Source organism: Delphinapterus leucas, chromosome X (assembly GCF_059928025.1).
Source record: "Delphinapterus leucas isolate spDelLeu-1000000601 "Yukka" chromosome X, BTC_Dleu_Yukka2, whole genome shotgun sequence".
Classification (NCBI taxonomy): Eukaryota; Metazoa; Chordata; class Mammalia; order Artiodactyla; family Monodontidae; genus Delphinapterus; species Delphinapterus leucas.
Genome location: NC_143150.1, coordinates 119508711 through 119530558, shown reverse-complemented (window position 1 = coordinate 119530558; position 21848 = coordinate 119508711). Strand labels below are relative to the sequence as shown.

The 21848-nt window shown below is 42.3% G+C and overlaps 1 protein-coding gene across 6 annotated transcripts in view; it reads right to left on the bottom strand.

Annotated features, from left to right (window-relative positions):
* The window catches only part of CTPS2 (CTP synthase 2), a 112457-nt gene that overhangs the window by 5635 nt on the left and 84974 nt on the right, over positions 1-21848 (bottom strand). For 3 of the 6 annotated variants that reach the window (XM_022562725.3, XM_022562722.3, XM_022562731.2), the window contains 3 exons: positions 19021-19076; positions 17038-17134; positions 12086-12230 (listed from right to left, as the gene is read on the bottom strand). In XM_022562725.3, the coding sequence (XP_022418433.1) occupies positions 12086-12230; positions 17038-17134; positions 19021-19076 (298 nt within the window). Of the gene's footprint in view, positions 8523-12085; positions 12231-15200; positions 15254-17037; positions 17135-19018; positions 19077-21848 lie in introns of those variants that run through there. The other 3 variants (XM_022562723.3, XM_089904754.1, XR_002643118.3) reach the window with 3 other exon arrangements.

The following is a 21848-nucleotide window of genomic DNA, read 5'->3' as shown; positions in this document are numbered from 1 at the left end:
AGACGAATTAACTTAGCAAGGTGTAAAAAAACTCTGGGCAATTATCCTATTTACAATCCTAAACGCTTTCCATAATTAACCCCCACTAAGAGAAGATACTAAGGAATATTCTATTATTACTTCCTAGTCACTCCAGGAAGACGTGAGTCCAACCACAACCAACGGTCTCCTTCTTTTGTCAGAGGAACTGATCATTTGCTTGTGTCTTAAATTGGAAGTACCTTATTCAGAAAATTTATAAAAGCATTTCAATTTAGACTGAAATTTATAACCTTCTGAAGACCACTAATATAGGTCAACAGCATGAAAGTTTTCCATTCCAATAAACATTCTCGTAGGTCCAAGGGTTTGAGAAATAATTTGCACAATTTTGCTATTCTCAAATTAGAAACTTTATGTGATGCTCCAACTACCTCAAGTTACATGTAGTATTCAAAGTAGGACTGATTATTGACATAGATGCCGCCATCTTGGGTTCCCGAAGAAATACACCTTCTCCATGAGATGGGCCTGTAATTGTACTTTCACTTTGAGCCACAGACTCAGTTTGGGGTTCCTCTTGCTTGGTTCCAATAAGTCAGCAGGTTGATCAACCCCTCAAGAGTTCTACTGATCTACGAAGATGACATTGTCAGGAAGTAAGTGTTTTATGACTGACCCAATCCTAGCCTTGGCCAAGTTTTTGCTGACTTATAGCAATAGAAGTCTGAATTCCATAAGAGGTGAAAATCCACTTATTTTAAAGAGAGGAGAGGGAACAATTGGAAAAACCCTAAGCTGACAGGCTAGAAAACAAAGATTTACCCTAAACATATGGAGTAAATATCAATAAATACATAAACAAAATCATAACAGACAACCTCACTCTCCTCCCTGACTTTTGGAAAAAATACTGGAAAGGGGGAGGGTGGGGCTAGAGTATGGAGAAGACACAGAAAAAGATCAAGAATTGGCAGAAAAGACAAGATTACTTAGGTGAACAAAGAAATCAACATATCCTTAAAGCCAATCAAGTAGAAGATACCTCCTAGTTAGATTTTAATTCAGGAAAACCACTTCTACTGTTACAAAAGGGTTTCTAATAAAGAAAACACAGGAATAACCAAAGAAAATATATTTTTAAAAAACAACCCCCCAAAATTGATATATCCTTATCCATGCACTCTTACTACGCAAACGTTGAGTCCCTCCTGGTTCTCTGCAACTAAAGGGGATTTGGAACATGCACTCAACTCCCTATGTGAGAAGAAATGAAGGTCAAGGATGTTCAAGTGACTCGCTAGGCACACAGCTCGTTCAAGGTGGGACCAGGATCCCCATCGTGCTAACCCAGGCCACAGGCTCAAGTCGAAGCTGTGTGCTGCAGTGGGCCCCACAGGGCATGTACCCTGACACCACAAGTGAGAAGGTCCAAAGGGCCAAGGGAACTCCATTTTCTCAAGTATCTCAAGCTTCCTTCCCCACCTCCGAGCCCATGGAGAAGTGGGGTGGGCCCACATCCTCGCCCCCACACTCCTGGTTGTACTGGTTATTAGCCACATGCCTGAGAGTCTAGAAAAAAGTAGTAACAATACCTACCACCTCATCAAAATGTTATGAGGGCCGAAAGAGAATGCATAAACGCGCTCTGAAATTATATGAAAATATGAGCTGTTGCTGTTTATGGGGGCTATGTGTTTACAACATGGCATCTCTCAAAAAGTCATGGAAATATAAAGAAGCGGCGAAAACTGCCAAGCGCATGATTTTCAGAAGTCTTTCCTGTACCAAGAATAATTCCCTACCCACTTCAGCAAGTGGACTTGGGTGGGTCTAACCTAATGGCTCTCATTTCCTGTCTGCTGGCTGTCAGCCCCAAACTCTGCCAAGGCATCAAAATGGTACAGGTTGAGTCTAACAAAGGGGAGCTCCAAGGCGAATGACGGTTCACTAACTTTCTTCCATATGTGTTCAGGGGCGGAGGTGGAACAACCACATAAACCACAACACTCAAGAACGGAATTCTCAAAATAGGCAATGCTGCGAAATAAACATGCTGCTTTTATGGCATTCATGCTCCAGCAAAACACAAGTGCTAGAAACACAATTCCACATGCAGGACAGCAGTGGTTCCTGCACATCCAATAAAATGTGGGTGCTGCTCTGTGCCATGTAAGACTCAGGGCTTCATTTTCGTTTCACACAGAACGGACTTAAGTCATAAGATACTTATCGGGGCATATTTTCACTTAATTCGAGACATCTCAGCTCTATCTTAAGACAACCTGTCTTTTAAAATAACCTCTGTACATACACACACACACACACACACACACACACACACACACACTTCTCAGTGGGGAGAGTTATTAGATATTAGGGTCTTACGTGTTAAATTTTTTGAAATGCCGCAGAATACAGAACTATTCGTGTGTGCCTTGTTACCTTTGAGGAGCAGAAAATTTTAAACCTGCACTGTCCGATGTGGTAGCCACGAGCCACAGTAGCTATCTAAATTTTTTTTTTTTGTAGCTATCTAAATTTAAATCAACTAAAACCAAATAAAATTTAAAATTCCATTCCTCGCGTGTACACACTGAGCCACACTTCAACTGCTCAACAGCCATATGTGGTTGGCAGCTGCCATATTGGACAGTGCAGATTATAGAACATTTCCATCACTGCAAAAAGTTCTATTGGATAGCATTGATTTAAAAACAAATGAATGATGATTTTAAAAAAAACAAAAAACCATAATCACCATGCAGTGGTTCTCCTTATCACTCCCTAAGAAAGGTTTTTTTTAAGGTCTGGCTATGTACAGTCAAAATCACAGCAACTCTCTCTCATACATGCATGTACCCCCCAAATAACGGAAGCACTCTTTTAAAAAAAGTTTTTTACTGTACTATTTCTTACAAGACAAAATCAAAATCACCAGCAGCAACGCAAGGGAATCGCTATCCTTAAACACTGGCTGGACTTACAAGACTTGACCGCTATGGTCTACATGTGGTTCTTTGACAAACAAAAGGCTTGTCATAGTCAAGTTTGTTTGTCCAAGACTCCTGGTTCCTAATAAATTCCCAATATAAGAAAACATATATTCCAAGGCACCAGGGCAAGGGGTAGAGTAATGTCTCATATAGTCCACCTTCTTTGCTACCCTGATGAAGCCATTAAACCATTTCTTCTCCATTAACAAAAAGAGGTGGTCGGAATTTAAAAAAAATTTAATAGCATACTTAAGATTCCCAGCATGCATACATTCCTATAACACTTTATATCAAAATCCATCTCATATGGAGAAAGCATGTTTTAAAACAGGTTTCCATGCACACAGTTTCCCCCAAAGCATTGTTATTGCTATGCTTCCTTCCTTCTCAAAGAGCCCCCGGAAGCCATAAAATATAAGAGCAATGGAATAAAAACTTAGTATGCTGTGAATGAGTTTTGCGTTGAATAGTAAACGGTAGAACACAACCCTAGCAGGGCGTTGAAAGCACAGGAGTCTATATCTCTATTGACTCCGTCCCTGGCTGGCACCACATCATCTACCGGCAGTGAATCACGATCAATAAAGAGCACCTTTTAAGCAACGTTTAATCCCTGACGGAAGGCATACTCAAATGGGGTTTATCAGCAGTACTTTACAAGAAAAAGTCTCCAGGTGTGGTTTTGGAGTCCAACAATAAGGGAGGGGGGCTGTTTTAAAGATGTTTAAAAGAACTGGCAAAAAAGAAAGCAAAAAAGAATATTTTTTTCCAGTTCACTTTTGCTTGAAATGTAACGAAGGAGGAAAAGTAGTATTTTTATATCAGTTGAAAGTTTACAAAGCACCATCTCAACTGTTCCTCACAGCAACCCTAAAGGATGAAGATCCTGAGGTTTAGGACTGGGGACTTGGAAAAAAATTACCCAGTAAGTGGCAGATCCAGAAAATAAACCCAGAGCACCCGCTCTACTTGCCCACACTGTCCCCACAAAAATAAAATATTTGCACCTTATACTGCAAGAATGGCCCCTGGCAACATCAACCACGTAGCCCAAGAGTTAAAATAAAAAGGAAGGTGATTCCAAGTTTAGAACAGTGCTGGAAAATGCACATTAGATTCACACAGGAGAAAAGGAGTATCTTACTCTCCTAGTCAAATAGAAAGAGACACCCAAAGTGGGATAAGGATGCCTTAGAGGGAGAAATGCACACTCTATATATAATCAGCGGAGAGGCCACACCCACCTCTGATGCCCACCATCAGTAACAATTTGGGGAACCAGCATCCTAACAGGCTACAGATTGGCATTCCCTTCTCGCTAAGCACTTCAGGAATGTATAACAGGAGCCAAGGGAGACGTGAGAGCTGAAGCCAAAGCACTAAACCCTCTGGGGGAGTTCAGGCTGTTCCGTAGGGATTTGTGGGCATTTTATGTTGTGTGAGTCAAGAGAAGCCATTTAGAGATTCAAGCTCCAAAATAATGCAGGAAGAGCATTCTGCCAGCAGAAGATGGACTGAGAAGAGGAAAGCTGGAGGCCTGGAGACCAGCTAGGAGGCTTTGAGTAGGCAAGAGATGAAGGAGACGGGAACTAAGGTGAAATTAATAATAGCACAATAATAATTCCCATTTAATTTCCTACCATAGACCAGGCACTGTGCTAAGTGCTTTCCATTTAGAATAAAACGTACCCTTCATCACTACCATGTGAAGTGAGTACTATTACCATCCCCTTTTTATAAAGACTATCCTAGCTGGGGGTCTGTATCTGAGGACCCCTAGAAGAATATCGATGGATTCGATGGATGGGAGGCTTCTGGGATATGAATACCGTTCCAATTGCTATGTGTGTGCAGTCTTCCAGGAAGTGGGTCCACAGCTTTCATCACTTTCTTGGAAGGTGATTTGTCAGCCTCAAAATGTAGAGAACCATTATACTACCCGATGAGTCCCCCAGGACAGGGTGTGTGTTCTTATTGGACTTGCAGTTGATTCTCCTGCACCCAGCACCATGGTTGGGATGGCGTGAGCTCCAGCACATGTGGCGCATTGAGTGGATGCTGAAGCACGCAGCCACCAAACAGCAAGAGCATCATGCAACTTGGAAAAGTGTGTACGAGGTGTTCAGTTCAAAAGACAGGCTTTTGTAATTAATAAAGACTCTGTGGTGATGCTTTGAGAACATATGAATATCCTGTTTTCCGAAACCTTTCATCCAATGGTTTTGGCATCCACTGATGATCCTTATTTGACTCAGTTATTACATTGGGGGTTGCATCTACATTTCTTTTAATTGGCCTTCTGGTTTTTTTTGAGTATTATTATGGAATTTTTAAAAAATGTAATGTGTTATAATCCAATTTTGTCATTATTGTTTTTGATGTTCAAACTGTCCAAAGTGAGCCCCTTTCAAGTGGCTTCTTTGATCTTATACAAAATCTCCCCCTTGGTTTTTGAACTCTCCCTTCCTTTAAGTCTAGCAATACATTCTGGGCTCATCTTGTACTTTCCCTGACCCAGACCTGAAACCAAGCATTTCTTCCAGGAACCCTAGTTCATTTCAGTGGGGGATGGTATTTTAGAAACTAAAATGGAAAAAAATGTTTCTTTACAAAAGAGACGTCCACACAGTCACTACCTTAACCAGGTGATAAACTCAGCACCATCCACCGTGTGACAACAGAGGGAAGGTTATGTGCCTTACATGTCTCCTGACGTGTCTGTATAAAGTCTAAAACAGCCCCAATGAAATATTCTTCCCAAAATGTCTAACCTGATTCTAATCATGAGAAAACAATCAGATGAATCCAAATTCTGGTCATTGCTACAAGACAATTGGCCTGGCCTCTTTATTAAAGTCAATGTTATGCAGAACTGAAAACGAGAGGGTGATTTACCCAGATTAAAAGAAACTAAGGAAACATAACCAAATGAACCTCAAATTGAGCACTGATTACATTTTTTTGATTTCAAAAAAAAGCTAAAGATACATTTGGGGATAAATGGAGAAATTTAAATATGGACTGGAGGGCTTCCCTGGTGGCGCAGTGGTTGAGAGTCCGCCTGCCGATGCAGGGGACACGGGTTCGTGCCTCAGTCCGGGAAGATCCCACATGCCGCGGAGCGGCTGGGCCCGTGAGCCATGGCCGCTGAGCCTGCGCGTCCGGAGCCTGTGCTCCGCAACGGGAGAGGCCACAACAGTGAGAGGCCCGCGTACCGTAATGGAACGAATATAATGGAAAAGAATATATATATAAAACTGAATCACCTTACTGTACACCAGAAACTAACACAACACTGTAAATCAACTATACTGCTATTTTAAAAAAAAATGGAATTCTGGACAGGGATCCTGTGCTTTGTTTCTAGATACTGAAAAACCTGCAATTATAAGAACCTTTGGATATCCTATTTAGTATAAATCTACAATTTTTTATTACAATTACATGAAGCAGTCTCATTCTATTACATCATACACCGCAAAGCCACGCAAATTTGTGGATACCGTTTAAACATGGGACAAATTATATTTAGACACCAGGGGAGAGACCTCAGCAAGGAATTACAATGATTTATTTAATGGACCATAATTTCCCATTGGATTTCTTTATTCTAAAAATGGTTTATTAGACTTGTGCAAAAGAGTTAACACAGCAGGCCTGAGGCTGCTATCTTTAGAAGGGCCTGCTTGCTGGGGAACTTAGCTTTCAGAACGTTTTCTCCATTACTAACTGATAAGGTCATTTCACTGGGCCTAGGCTGTTTGTACAAGCAAGGTGATTTGTGGTGAGCGCTTGCTATCCTTCTGGGAGCCTGGAATTTGGGTGGTTGCTAGACAGAGAATGCCCATGTGACCAGTCTCCTATAGAAACTCTAAACTCTTAAGTGTCAAATGGGCTTCTCTGGGCATAAACATTACACACTGCATTTTTACTGCTGGAGGGAGGGTGAGCTCTGTGTGACCTCTCACAGGAGGGAGAGAACATAGGAAACCTGCAGATAGATTTCTCCAGACTCTACTTATGCCTCTTTCCCTTACTGAGCCAGCTGTATATGCTTACTCTGTCACTGAAATGAATTTTAGCCATGAGTACAACTATATTCTGATTCCTTCTAGTCAATCATCGAATGTGTGGGTGGTCTTGGGGGACCCCCAAAACAAGACTTAGTTTGATTTTGCAAGTACTTCTGAGTAACTTATAAAAACCTAAAAAAAAACTTTAAATACTATCCTAAAACTACTATGCCTGGGGGCTTCCCTGGTGGCGCAGTGGTTGAGAATCCGCCTGCCGATGCAGGGAACACGGGTTCGTGCCCCAGTACAGGAAGATCCCACGTGCCGAGGAGCAGCTGGGCCCGTGAGCCATGGCCGCTGAGCCTGCGCGTCTGGAGCCTGTGCTCCGCAACGGGAGAGGCCACAGCAGTGAGAGGCCCGCGTACCGCCAAAAAAAAAAAAAAAGAAAAAACTATTATGCCTCTTGAACAGACCACCACAGGTGGTGGACCTGGTCTTCATAACTGCTGCCATTCTATAGATACCAGAGTAGCTGAGAGTTCAGCTCACCAGCTCTAGATCCCAAAATAATATTCTTACTGCAACTTCCCAGGCAATAAAAGATAAATGTTCTCCACGAAGCGGAAAGCAAAGGTTAGAGCCCAGGTGTATTTGCTCAAAGCCAAGGATTTTTTTTTTTTTTCATTGTGGGTTTTAAAGACATCAGCGGCACACGTGCCATACATTTAAATAATATCAGCCAATTTCTGGGAAAGGAAGTCATTAGTCTAGTGTTCATATTTCTTGACACATTTGTTTAGGATTGATTACAGACAGTAATCTTGTTTGACAGAAATACAGTCCCAACTCAGCTCACATTAGAGCCTGGCCATCAAAGCAGTTATTTGCTTTTCAGTGCTCACTAACACCATGGAACCAGGCAGAGAGGAGCTGAAGTGCAAGGTTCCTCTGGAATCCTAGGGTCTGCCACTGGATTAATTATGGGCACCATTCTTAGTTGGAAAACCCCCTGCAAGGTGTCAAGATTATACTAGACTATATCCTCCCCTGCTACCTACATTTAGTACTGTAATGGGTAGTAAGCAACCACTGCATGCTAGGGAGCCAGGGAGACCAAGATAAATAAGATGCTGGCTGCTCTTAAGGACCACACCAGTTGGTGGCTGATAGACAGGAATTCTCTGACCACCATGGAAGCCTGCTAGTCAGCTGTGATCCCAATCCCAGCATCAGAGTCTTGTTAAGAGATCTTTCCTTTCTTTCTGAGACACTGTGCCTCGCTCAGCAGTTGCTGGCAAGCAGTCACTTTTCTCAGAAACTACTGGTGAGCTTTACCCAGAGACCACCAGGCCCCAGGCAAGAACTGGCGGGCCAGCCAGCACACAGGTGGGCGGACCACACAAACCAGACGCCATTTCTATATTAGTTGATGCTTGCAAACAACCAGATAGTTATGCATGAACGATTTTGTGTGCGTTATTTCTCCCAGCCATCTCACTTGTTCCACCGTCATCCTCCTTTCACGTGTGAGCACCTGAAATAATGGAGACAATAAAGTGTTTGGGAAGGGACAGAGCATATATCCAACATGGGACCACACTGGAATGTCCAATCTGCTGTGTAAGCCATGCAGCCTCACAGCACAGGAAGCTCATCTTCATTTGCAATCTCATGCAGAACCAGGCCACGTGAGCCAGGAAAAGTGGAGCTGAAGCTCCACTGAAGTAGGGAAGCTGAAGCAGGGAAGAGCCTGGAAACATCCCCCCCTCCCCGCCCCAATCCCAGTCTACTCCTCATGGCAGCCTGGATTCCAGCTCCACAGGCACGGTGTGAAAACCACTGCACTCGTTCAAGAGTGCAGGGAGTGATCATTAATTCATTAAGAGACCCAACATGCAAAATATGTAAAGCTATTCCCATCTGAACACACAGTTAAAGGAAATGCTAGAGAGCTGTGAGTCTCTCCTAGCAGGTAATATCGCAAACAAGCAGGCTTGTGTAACAAAGCACATGTAGACACACCACACAGCGATCCTGGCAGTCCTCAAATGCAATATCGCCAGGCTCATTTGCTAGGATGAGGGTCCACAATGGTAATCTTCTAAACAAGATGTATCCAGTTATTGTGGTAATAACCCCTACCTAAGAACATGATTCCGGCTAGTTCCTTTCACTTTGAAAGTTATTACATACAATATTCTTAGATGAGAGGAAGTAAAGATGTAAATTCTCCCCAAATCAGTATTTAAATATAAAGAAATATATATATATATATATATATATATATATATATATTTTTTTTTGCGGTACGCAGGCCTCTCACTGTTGTGGCCTCTCCCGTTGCGGAGCACAGGCTCCAGACGCGCAGGCCCAGCGGCCATGGCTCACGGGCACAGCCGCTCCACGGCATATGGGATCCTCCCGGACCGGGGCACGAACCCGCGTCCCCTGCATCGGCAGGCGGACTCTCAACCACTGCGCCACCAGGGAAGCCCCTAAATATAAAGAAATTTTAACGAAAATCCCTAAGGGATTTTTTTATTCAAACTTGGCTCTAAAAATCATTATACAGGTCCTCCAGAAGAGAACAAAACACATTTTTTAAAATGTTGAATAAAAATGAGAGTAGGGTAGATAAGGGCTTGATTTACAATAATCCTATGATAATGAAAAGGGTGGTAAGGATTCAGAAAAAAGAGATGAAATCACCAATGGAACAAAACAGAAATCCCTGAAACAAATCTAAATTACTTCATTGGCAGGGTGGGGCCGGGGGGCAGTGTAAGGGGGATGCAGATTCCCTGCCTCACACAATACACCAAAACTAAAGTCCATATAGATTACAAATTGAAAATATAAAATTGAAACCATATCAGTCTCCCAAGGCAATAGAAATAAAAACAAAAATAAACAAATGGGACCTAATCAAACTTACAAGCTTTTACACAGCAAAGGAAACCATAAAAAAAACCAAAAAGACAGCCTACAGAATGGTAGAAAATATTTGCAAATCATGCCACGGACAAGGGCTTAATCCCCAAAGTATACTAACAACTCATATAAGTCAACCAAAAAAAAAAAAAACAAACAACCCAATTGAAAAATGGGCAGAAGACCTAAATAGACATTTCTCCAAAGAACACATACAGATTGCCAACAAACACATGAAAAGATGCTCAACATCACTAATCATTAGAGAAATGCAAACTGAAACTACCATGAGCTATCACCTCACACCAGTCAGAATGGCCATCATTTAAAAGTCTACAAATAACAAATGCTGGAGAGTGTGTGGAGAAAAGGGAACTCTCCTACACTGTTGGTGGGAATGTAAATTGGTGCAGCCACTAGGAAAAACAGTATGGAGGTTCCTCAGAAAACTAAAAATAGAGTTACTATATGATCCAGCAATCCCAGTCCTGGGTGTATACTTGGACAAAACTATAATTCAAAAAGATACCCACACCTCTATGTTCATAGCAGCGTTATTCACAATAGCCAAGACATGGAAACAACATAAATGTGCACTGACAGATGAATGGATAAAGAAGATGTGGTACATAAGTACAATGGAATATTACTCAGCCATAAAAAAGAACAAAATAATGCCATTTGCAGCAACAAGGAGGCAACTAGAGATTATCATACTAAGTGAAGTAAGTCAGAAAGAGAGAGACAAATACCACAGGATATCACTTATATGTGGAATCTAAAATATAGTACAAATGAACCTATCTACAAAACAGAAACAGACTCACAGACATAGAGAACAGACTTGTGGTTGCCACGGGTGAGGGGTGGGGGGATGGAGAAGGGTGGATTAGGAGTTTGGGGTTGTTAGGTGCAAACTATTACATTTAGAATGGATAAACAACGAGGTCCTACTGTATAGCACAGGGAACTATATCCCATCTCCTGGAATAAACCATAATGGAAAAGAAAATTTAAAAAAGAATGTATATACATGTATAACTGAGTCACTTAGCTGTACAGCAGAAATTAGCACAACATTGTAAATAAACTATACTTCAATTCAAAAAATTTTTTAAAAGAGAAACCATAAAAGTGCTAGTGGAAAACAAATGGGTAATTATTTATATAATAATCTTTTGATAGGGAAAGACTTTAGGCAGGATACTAAAGACATAATCCACAAAAGTAAAAGATTTGACCACATATAAATAAAAAATACATGAATAAGGACTACATAAAGTCTTTATTTAAAACTTTAGGGAAAATAAAAACTAAGATAAAACTAACAAAAAGTAATGAAAGCTATTAACAACTTAGAAAAAAAACAAAATCACTTTGAAAAAGTATGTGTAACCTAACAAAGGATTAATGTCCTTTATATATAAAGAGCTTACCAATCATTAAGAAAAAAGGAGGGGATTTCCCTGGTGGCACAGTGGTTAAAAATCCTCCTGCAAATGCAGGGGACACAGGTTCGAGCCCTGGTCCGGGAAGATCCCACATGCCGCAGAGTAACTAAGCCTGTGTGCCACAACTACTGAGCCTGCGCCCTAGAGCCCGCGAGCCACAACTACTGAAGCCCGCGCGCCCAGAGCCCGTGCTCCGCAAGAGAAGCCACCGCAATGAGAAACCCACACACCGCAACGAAGAGCAGCACCTGCTCGCCACAACTAGAGAAAGCCCAAGCACAGCAACGAAGACCCAACGCAGCCAAAAATTAATTAATTATTTTTAAAAAAGAAAAAGGATAATAGCAAAAGGAAAAATAGGGCAAAGGATATGAACAGGCTATTCATAAAACAAAAGGCCAATAAACATATAAAATATTCATATATATTTATTAATCAAAAAGTCAACAAAAGAAAATCCCTTTTTTAACCTATCAAAATGACAAAAATCTCTAAAACAATACTTAGCATCAGGCTGATTTTGAAAGCTGACACATTACCACTGTAGATGTGATTAAATCATTTTCACTAAGAGAAAAAAGTATGCTTGTTAAGAGGGGAAAAAAATGATTCTCCACTTTTTAAAAAAATCCTACAATGATATTAAATTTTATGAGAAACCTAACATGTTGATAACTGCATCTCAAGTCACTGCTAAGAACTGTAAGCTGGTTACCTGGAAGACAGCTTGCATCCCTGAAGGAGGTAGGCATTCAGAGTCCCAGTTGCCGCAAGTAATAGCCCCAGGTATGGAGGGGAAGGCTTCATTGGCCTCGAAGAAAACTCAGGATGGAATTGGACACCGACAAAATAGGGGTGATCTGAAATGAGAATAATCATAATGCAATTGAAGCAGATAAATGTGAGAACAGCTTTAAAGGTCTTCTTATCTTTACATAAGAAAACTCATTAAACGGTAAGATGATTATTTAACTTGTTACCATCATAGCCAGTTATTTCCATGATCCAACTTGGTAGCAGAATTTCACATTGCAAAACACATCACATTAATAAGAGATCCAGCATTTTATTTGTGCAAGGTGTTAGAGAGTGAGCAAAGTTAAGCAAAAGTTTTTGAATGGGAAGATGATCGGCTTTCTCCAAATCTGCCCGCTATCTAGACCCTTCACAGAGGTACAGTGGTTCCATTTCCATGGGTGGGGCCCAGGGCAGGCCACCCTAAAATATGCCTAAATGGCATATTGATTATTTTGAATTAAAGTTACTTAAGATTGAGCTGATGGGGACTTCCCTGGTGGAACAGTGGTTAAGAACCCGCCTGCCAGTGCAGGGGACATGGGTTCGAGCCCTGGTCCGGGAAGATCCCACATGCCGCGGAGCAACTGAGCCCGTGAGCCACAACTACTGAGCCTGCGCTCTAGAGCCCGCGAGCCACAGCTACTGAGCCCACGTGCCACAGCTACCGAGCCCACGTGCCACAGCTACTGAAGCCCGCGCACCTAGAGCCCGTGCTCACCAACAAGAGAAGCCACCGCAATGAGAAGCCTGCGCACCACAACGAAGACCCAACGCAGCCAAAAATAAGTAAATGAATTAATTAAAAAAAAAAAATTGAGCTGATGCAAGAGGGACGCTTTGACACATACCCCACCTAGTCTCCTGAAAGCAGGAAGTAAATCTCTCTTGTGAAAGGTGTACTTCCTGCCTCTGAAGTGGAAGGATACCCTTATCACCAGAGACAGGGAATTTGGGCAGAGAAGCCTATAGAAACACATCTTGTGACTTCTTAATTTACTACCCAAGCCCAAACTTTGTTTAGATTCTTCACTAATTAAGCACCCAAAGCCGAAGTTTCTTTGTCCTGTTAATTCCTCACATATTTATTGTTTCTTTGTCTAAAAAGTATAAAGGCTGCCTGCTGTGGCTGCTTCTTAGGTCCCATTTCTATGAGACCTCCGTCTGCATGCGTTAAAATTTATTTTTCTCCTGCTTATCTGTCTTGGGTCAATTTTATTATTAGTCTAGCCACAAGAACTCAAGAGGGTAGGGGGGAAAGGTCCCCTCCCAGCACCCTGGTATCCTCATACTTAAGGCTAACTGTAAGTCACTCTTTCTCTTAGATGGCTTCAGGCCACTTTCCACAAGGTCTCCTTTCCCAAGGGATGGGTCCCATGGGAATGCACCATGTATAACTGCTTTTCTAGTCACAGCTCTGGGCTGGATATTAATCATGGATAGCACCATGAAGCTGAACAGGCACTCATGTTTCAGCCGATGCCAACGTATCTCTTGGGATGAAGAGTCTCCAAGTGATAAAAGGATGCCCTTTCAAGATGTTAATGGTGGTTATGGCTCAAGGGGTGAGAGTTCAAGATATTTTTATTTTCTCCCTTATATTGATACTTCTCTGTATCGTGTGAACCTTTACAGTGAACACATATTTCTTACATTATCAGAGGGCAAATAAAGCTATTATACATTGAGGGTTGTAAGAAGTCCCTATATGAGCAATTCAAGTTCTCCTAGACGTAATAGGAACAGAAAAGTAGCTTTTCTCAGGTATCAGAAATCCCTTGTTTGGGAATGGGAAAAATTAAAGGGCAACATTTCCAAATCTGGGTAGAAATTTTCTAGGATTACAAATTCCTCTCCCCACTCAGAACTCTCAAAAACTATGTTTATTCCCAGATTAGGAAGCAACTCCTAATTAGAGATTGGGCAACTCTCTAATCCCATAATTGCTATAGTCAAAGCATGGTCAGTACGTATTCCTTACTTTAAAAATCGTTTTAATGGCCATATACATATCAAACTGAAGATGATAAAATACAAGTTTTATAGGAGGAAGTAAATATAACTTTAAATCTTTCAATGAGATGCTTTATCAAGTGATCTGAAAGTCTAGTACGGAATTCAAAATCACAAATCCCCATCACTTACTACTGAAGACCCAAAGCTACTGCTCAGTAGTAAGGAAATGATGATTGAACGGCAATGTCCACTCTCTTAAGGTTATCATTTAAAGCTTATCCCTCATCCTAATAAAATAGGTAGCAGGCTAGCAGAGTGTTCTCATCTAATGGTTATGGAACTTTAGAACAGGAAAGGACTTCAGAAGTAGGGTAAATGTCCAGGTATAGACGCAGAAGCCGGGAGAAGCTTTGTCCTGTTCCTGGTCGGCTAGCTGGGGTTTCAGCTTCCATCGTCTGACTAGCTCACGCCTCCATTTGCACCCGTGGGGCCAGGCGTGTCCTGGGGCGCTCACTGCCCGCTTCAGAAGCTTTGATGTAAGATCACCATTTGTTCTCTTCTGCAAAGGATTGATCTTTCAATTCTCAAATGATGATAATGATGATCCTTCTCCTATTTTGAGTCTTCTTTATAAAATAGTGGCAGTATCAGAGAGTAGTTTTTCATGTTTGTTTTAATTTTTACTCCTCACTTAACTAAATAAAAGTGGGAAACCTGAAAAAAAATAATAAAGCTTTGCTACACAAAATGGTAGCCCCTGGCCACAGGTGACCATTTAATAAACTCACTCAAATTAACTGAGCACATTTCAAGTGCTAAATAGCCACACACAGCTAGTGGCTACCATACTGAACAGGGCAGAATACTCCCTTATTGCAGCAGATTCTACTGGACAGCTCTGAATCCAGAAAAATCCAGTGTAGAAATCCTCTACATCATATCCAAGAAGAAGCCTCCTTGAATTAGAATAACATTCAGGTATGAAAGCTTGGTGAGAGGAATGCCACCTTCTCCCAGGAAAGTGTCCCCTCAAGAAAAGAAGAAGAGAAACCATCTGCCCTTAGAAAGGAAAACAATACCTCTTTAAATTAAAGATGTGATGAATCTTGCAGCACAGCATCTAGGGATGTCTCTGAAAGAAGCCGACAATAATTGTGTTTTTGTACCACTAGAGACAGAAACTAAGCAACGGATCGTGTCATAGCCAGGGAAAGAATATTTGAACGAACGGATCGTTGCTCTGAATCACTTTACCCAAAAAATCCAATATGAGGAAAGAGACTAAAACTTTTTATTTTGATGATGCTCTATCAGTCAAAGTATCTTTTAAATAATGCTCTTAATTGCTTTGAAACAAATTCTGACATTATACTAATCTCAAGCTTTGTTGTTCCTTTTAGAACTCCTTCAGGAATGTAGTGATTCATGGATGTGATAAGGGTAGCTAAGATCAAAATCTTCTGGGAACTTTTCCTTAATAAAATGAATTCCCTTGCAGTCAGCTTTTTAAAAACTGCAAGGTTTTACAGCAGGTCTCATTTCCTTTCCAACCCACATGAAATTTGAAAGTGTCAGTGGGAAACTAAATCCTTGCGATGAAGAAGCTTCTAAATGCTTGCTGGTAATAATGAGAGACAGGAGAATTAAAGAGAATAAGTACTTGAACAAAGTAAACAAATAGTCATTTGCATAAGAAATTTCTCTGCCCTCTCACATGCCAGCCTTAAGAGACTTCAACACCAAACAGTGATCCACACTATAACAATTGTAAATGATGGGCATTTCCATCAGAAGGACTACAGAAAATACATCCTCATATTCTAATTTAAAACTTCAGGCATGGATTGATAATCTTAAGTGGAATGTCCAATGAAAACAAGAAGAACAATAAAATCCCACAGAGGTGGTGGCAGAAGGAGGCTCCCACCTGGTTTAGCTCCAGCCCCGCCAGGGACTGGCTGGACGGCCCTGGCAGGTTGCTTAACCTCTCTGCACTCGGGCCTCCTTCTCCATAAAGCAGGAATAACATCACCTGCCTTGTAAGTTACATAAGGCACGTAGAGTCCCTAGCAAGGGGTCTGGTGAGAAGTATCTAGTGAGTGCACACTCAATGTCCACTGCTTGCCTTCTTTCTGGGCCCAGGTAACATGCTACAGTGGTCAAAGAAGCCTTTCCCAACTTCAGTACTCCTCCCTGCTCGGGACTTCTGAAATACCTGAACAGTTGAGAGACAGAAAAGGAAAGGGACAGAGAAAAGGAATTTGAAGTAGAAGAACAGTGACGTGGACTAAAATGGAAAAAACAGTAGGAAAGTTAGAAGAAGAGTAAGTAGTTCGGGCTATCTGGAGCCTAAAGTATACAGATTGGAAAAGGTAGGTTCTAGAAAATGATGCTACCATTTTTAGAGTACCCTGTACACACTAAGCATCCAATAACGAGGATGGTTTATCTAACAAACTATTGTCACATGTGCTGCACAGTCAGTCACCAGTAGTGAGGGGGGCACTGGGCCATTCTTCCTCAGAGGAGGGAGAAAGCAGAATGCTACTCAACAGTGGGCTGCCTGCCTTTCCCAGAGCGTCTAACCCAGAAGCTGCAACAAGAGACACCCCAGGGAGGGGGCAAGGACGCTAGGAAGCATACTACTGGTAGATCTGGTAGGCTCCGAACACTACATCATTTTATGGCAGGTTCACTCTAATAGGCCCCAAAATGATTAGTATTATAAGCAATCTAGCTTTTCATGCACTTTATATTTAGTGCATATTATTTCTATTTAGCTGCATATTTATTTCAAAGGAGAGAGGAAAAGGAGAGCAAATAAAATGGGTCTCAAGTTATATCTTTGTATGCTTACAGTCGACAAAGAGACAATAGCTCACCACAAAAATTTTCAAAAATGAAGAGCCCACTTACTTGCCAGTTCAATGATCTCCATCCTCTCCCCGTCGACATCCTGGCCTACAAAACTTAAGTCATTATGCTCAAGTTGGTTGATCAGGCTAGGATTCACCTGGAAAAACAAGAAATTAAGTGTCTTTGGACAGCAGAGCAATACAGACGTATCAGCTTATGAAAATGTCCTCCACCAACTGGGTGGATTTTCCATTTCGGTGATGCTCTAACTAGGAGTTAATTTCTATTTATATTCAAATCTCAAAGCCTATTTTTAAATTCATGATGAACCTGAGAAATAGTTGGATCACAGCCCTTAAATTTGGGAGGCCCATCTTCTACTGTCCAAAGATGAGTTTCAAAAAGTAGGACTGTGAGACTACATCAAACTAAAAACTTTCTACACAGCGAAGGAAACCATCATCAAAACAAAAAGGTGGGGAATTCCCTGGCAGTCCAGTGCTTAGGACTCCACACTTCCACTGCAGGGGGCATGGGTTCAATCTCTGCTTGGGGAACTAAAGTCCCGCAAGCCATGCAGCATGACCAAAACAAACAAACAAACAAAACAAGGCAACCTACTGAATAGGAGAAGATATTTGCAAATCACATATCTGATAAGGGGTTAATATCCAAAATATATAAGGAACTCATACACCTCAACACCAAAAAAAAAAAAAAAAAAATTAAAAAATGGGCAGAGGATCTGAATGGACCTTTTTCCAAAGAAGACATACAGATGGCCAAAAGGTACATGAAAAGATGCTCAACATCGCTAATTATCAAGAAAATGTAAATCAAAACCACAATGAGCTATCACCTCATATCTGTGAGAAAGGCTATCATCAAAAATACAAGGAATAACAAATGTGGGAAAGGATGTAGAGAAAAGTCCTACAATGCTGGTGGGACTGTAAATTGGTACAGCCACTAAGGAAAACAGTATGGAGACTCCTCAAAAAATTAAGAGTAGAACTACCATATGACCTAGCTATTCCACTTCTGGGTACCTATCCAAAGAACATGAAAACACTAATTCAAAAAGATGTTCACTGCAGCATTATTTACAATAGCCATGATATGGAAACAACATAAGTGTCCACTGATGGATAAAGAAGATGTGAGATTATATATATATATATATAGCAGTTGAACTGTTACTGGTTCACAAGTGGGCAGGTAATCTAAATTGACCCAATCAGGTTTAGGAGAGATGCATGTTGCCTCACTTGCCACTGGCAGCCATCTTACAACTATGAGGGAGACCAGCCTAAAGACAAAGCAGACACACAGAAAAGGGTAGGGCCAAGGGACTCCTAGACAAAGCAAGAGCCCTGATTGTACCATGCCTGGAGCCCGCCAAGCCTCTGGACTACCTATTACCTGAGATAACAAATTTCCTTATTGCTTAGGCTGGTATCAGTGAATAATGAGCAGGAATTTTGACTCTTCACAGTCAAAAGCAATGTAATTGGTACACCAATTAATCCCTGAACAGACAATTTGCATTTTGGGGGACGTAGGCTTCTCACGCGGCAATCTCAACAATAACTCCTCTTCATCATGCGACGCTAAGCTTCATGCTCAATGTAGCTTCCAAGAGGCTCCCAAACCAAGAGTCCATCATGTGATACCCAGAGCCACATCCCTAGCCCGAGAGGCATTTGGTTCAGAAGATGCAAGTACCCTTTTCCCAACTCTGCCAAAATAAAGGGCAGGAGGTTCAGGATAAGGATAACAACTTTATCTCGGTCTAAGAGACAGCAGTTAGGGTAACAGAGAGTCCTGAAATGTCCCATGTGCAGATACTTAAAGATTTTGCCTTTGGAAAGCCAAGACCAGAGTCTCCCCACCCCTACCCGCCTCCTCTGGGAAATCTGGCACTTCTCCCCTGAGCCCTATGGACACCAGGCCGGACAGCTTCTCCAGAGGCCCGCTTGTGATCACTGGGGTTCGTCACACTAAGCATCTATATTCCACAGTAATTCAGTGTAACAGCCATACCTCATACCGATGTCTGTGTCTTTCTTCTATAAAAGGAACGTCACCATAAAGTTTCCCTGCAAAGATATGAAAGTGAAATGAATATTGTAGTAATCAGCTTTGGAACCACATCCATGGCATCTGTGTGGGGGAAATCTCTTTGATCTCTCTCCGTCTATCAGAGGCCTAAAAATGAACCAGACTCTAGATAGTAATCTCGATTTTCTTTTCCTATAGGACAGCCATAGCTTCTTTGAAACCCTGAAGCAATTCTCAAGTAAGCCGTCAGCAGTGCACAGAGGGAAGCCCACCATGGACTCCAGCAGAGGCCCTCCTTTCATACGCCTGCCTGCAGAACGGAGAGCCCCAGTGACATCTGCACCATCACCACTGTGCAGATTCACAGCGGGGCTCATGTTACAAAAGAAGAAAATGAAACCAAGGGAAGGGAAACGAAACCAAAGGACTTGCCCAAAGCCCCGCCCCGCTGGCCATGCCGTCCTGTCTGGAGCCCAGGCCTCCTCACTCCCGGCCCAACGCTTTCTCCACTACACCAGCCGCCTCTTCTTTCGCACGTGTGGTACTGGCCACACTGGTTTACACCCCACCTTAAAAATATGACTATCCTTTGACTAAAATTTGACCTCTAAGAATTTACTCCAGTAAACAAAAACGAGGACAGGGATGTAACCACTAAGATGTGACCTGCTGCGTTATTAGCAGGGGACAATCGGAAACCAGCATCACCTCAGGAACGGAGGGCTGCTGGCAGGAATGAGAGCACATCTCCACCCACAGTTCTCAACCAGGGGTGTGTGGCAGAGAATCACACGCGCGGCTGCTTAGACAGGCCCGTGTCGCAGCGGGGGCCACAGCCCAGGGCAGCATCTCGGGCACAGCCTGTCTGGCGATGGACACGGGGGCCAGTGGGACGCCCAGTGACCCCAGTGTGAGGTGGAGAGGAGCGGGGTCTGTCACCAGACACCTCTCAAGAACACAGGGCCCATAGAGCACGTAGAGAAGCAGGATGGCCAAGTAGGTCACAGCACTGGAGCAGGCACAGGGGCCGACGACTATTCCCTCCGCACCGGCTCTCAGCACGCAGACCCCAGGCTCACAGCCAGGGGACGGGAAGACCTGCTGACAGCGCTGGGACACATCGCCGAACCCCAGCAGAATCAGGAGCAGGGCTCGAGTCCACAGGCAGGGGATTGCCAGACTCTCCAAGGTGTCATCAGGCCGCGGAACAGGATGTTTCAACCAAGAGACCGAATGTCTCACATCTCGCTTGAGCTTTTGACTTGGATACAGAAAACTCAAACTGGCTGTATTCTCTATGACTAAGTGTGATCAATTATCATGACTGAACTTCTACTTGCAATTCTGTGCATACAAACTGAGTTCCCTGGTGGCGATGTTAATGACAGTGAGTGTTTAGGTATGTGCCTTGGAAGAAAAATGGGCATAGTGGGGGCAGGGAGCTCCTCTGAGAGAACTCCAACATGCCACTGCCAGGGGGTCATTCAAGACAGAGCCCTTTGTACTCAAACTATCAGTTCATAAAAATGAAAGAAAAAATGGAAGATGAAAGCACAATAATGCCCAGTTGGAAAGAATGGAAACACTGATACCCTGAAGTTACAAGAAAAAGCAGTTGAAACATCTGGACCTAACTTTGAGAGGATTCTGATTCTCCTCTGACCTCTAATTTTGTCATTGATCTTTTCCTCCTAGAGTCCAAAATGTCTTCTCTCCTTCCTTCATTAGGACAGATGACTAAGCAAATCCAATAACAGAGCCTGCCAATACTAACAGAGATGGTGACAGAAATGGCCAAAACCTCCAAATTAGGATATAAGGAATTATATCTGAGTCATCGGGACTAGCAGGATATTGCACGAACTTTTGAACCTGCGTGGCTTGTGCCTGCTGCCTGGCTTAAGGCAAACTTTGTGTTTGCTATGAAATCCCAGAAGTGACAGGAAGAGGGGAGGTATAGTGACTCTGGAGCCAGAATGCCTGGCTTTAAATTCCACTATACCATGTAATGGATGTGTGACTTGGGCAAATTACTGCACGTCTCTGCCTCAGCTTCCTCATCTGTAAAATGGGGGTGATGACAGCCTCTACTTCATAGCGCTGTCGTGAGGACTGAATAAATCAAAACATGTGAAACACTTAAAACAGTAAGTAAACCATGTGACTGGTATTCTTATCTCTAGACTATGAAATCCAAACAGAAAGAATGGAAGCTAGAACACAAGTTGTACAAGGTAGTAGACAAGATAGGGACCCATCCCCTCAATTCTCGAGACCAGTGTCTAGCATATAAGCAGGTACTCGATACATATTTGTTTAATGAATGAAGCATATATATGGGGCAGGGGGTGTACGTGGTACACGATGAAACATGTTTTCAGAACTTTGGAAATGCTGTTTTGTGCATTCAAAATCTTTCTTAATCACTGACAAATCTATCAAGAATGAATTTATGAAATTAATCCATTGCCATATCCATGAAAAAAGAAAAAAATTTAAATTTCCATTAAAACTACATGTTGAGAATCAGCTCAGAGTGTTACCAGATGAAAACACCTTAAAATCGAAAACTAAGAATTCTCACTGCAGGGTCGCCCTGGCACCAGGAATTCTGATTTCGATGCTCTCAGGAGAGTGCCCAGGCACGTGGGTTTTTACAAAGCACCGAGTGACTCCCTGTGCAGTCCTCGTCAGTAACCACTGAACCACAGTATCACTGAACGTGCTGTTGGGGGGACAATCAATGACAAGCGACATGCTGGATGCTGCTGGACGCAGACTGTATCCAGCTGTGGACTGAAAAGACTAAG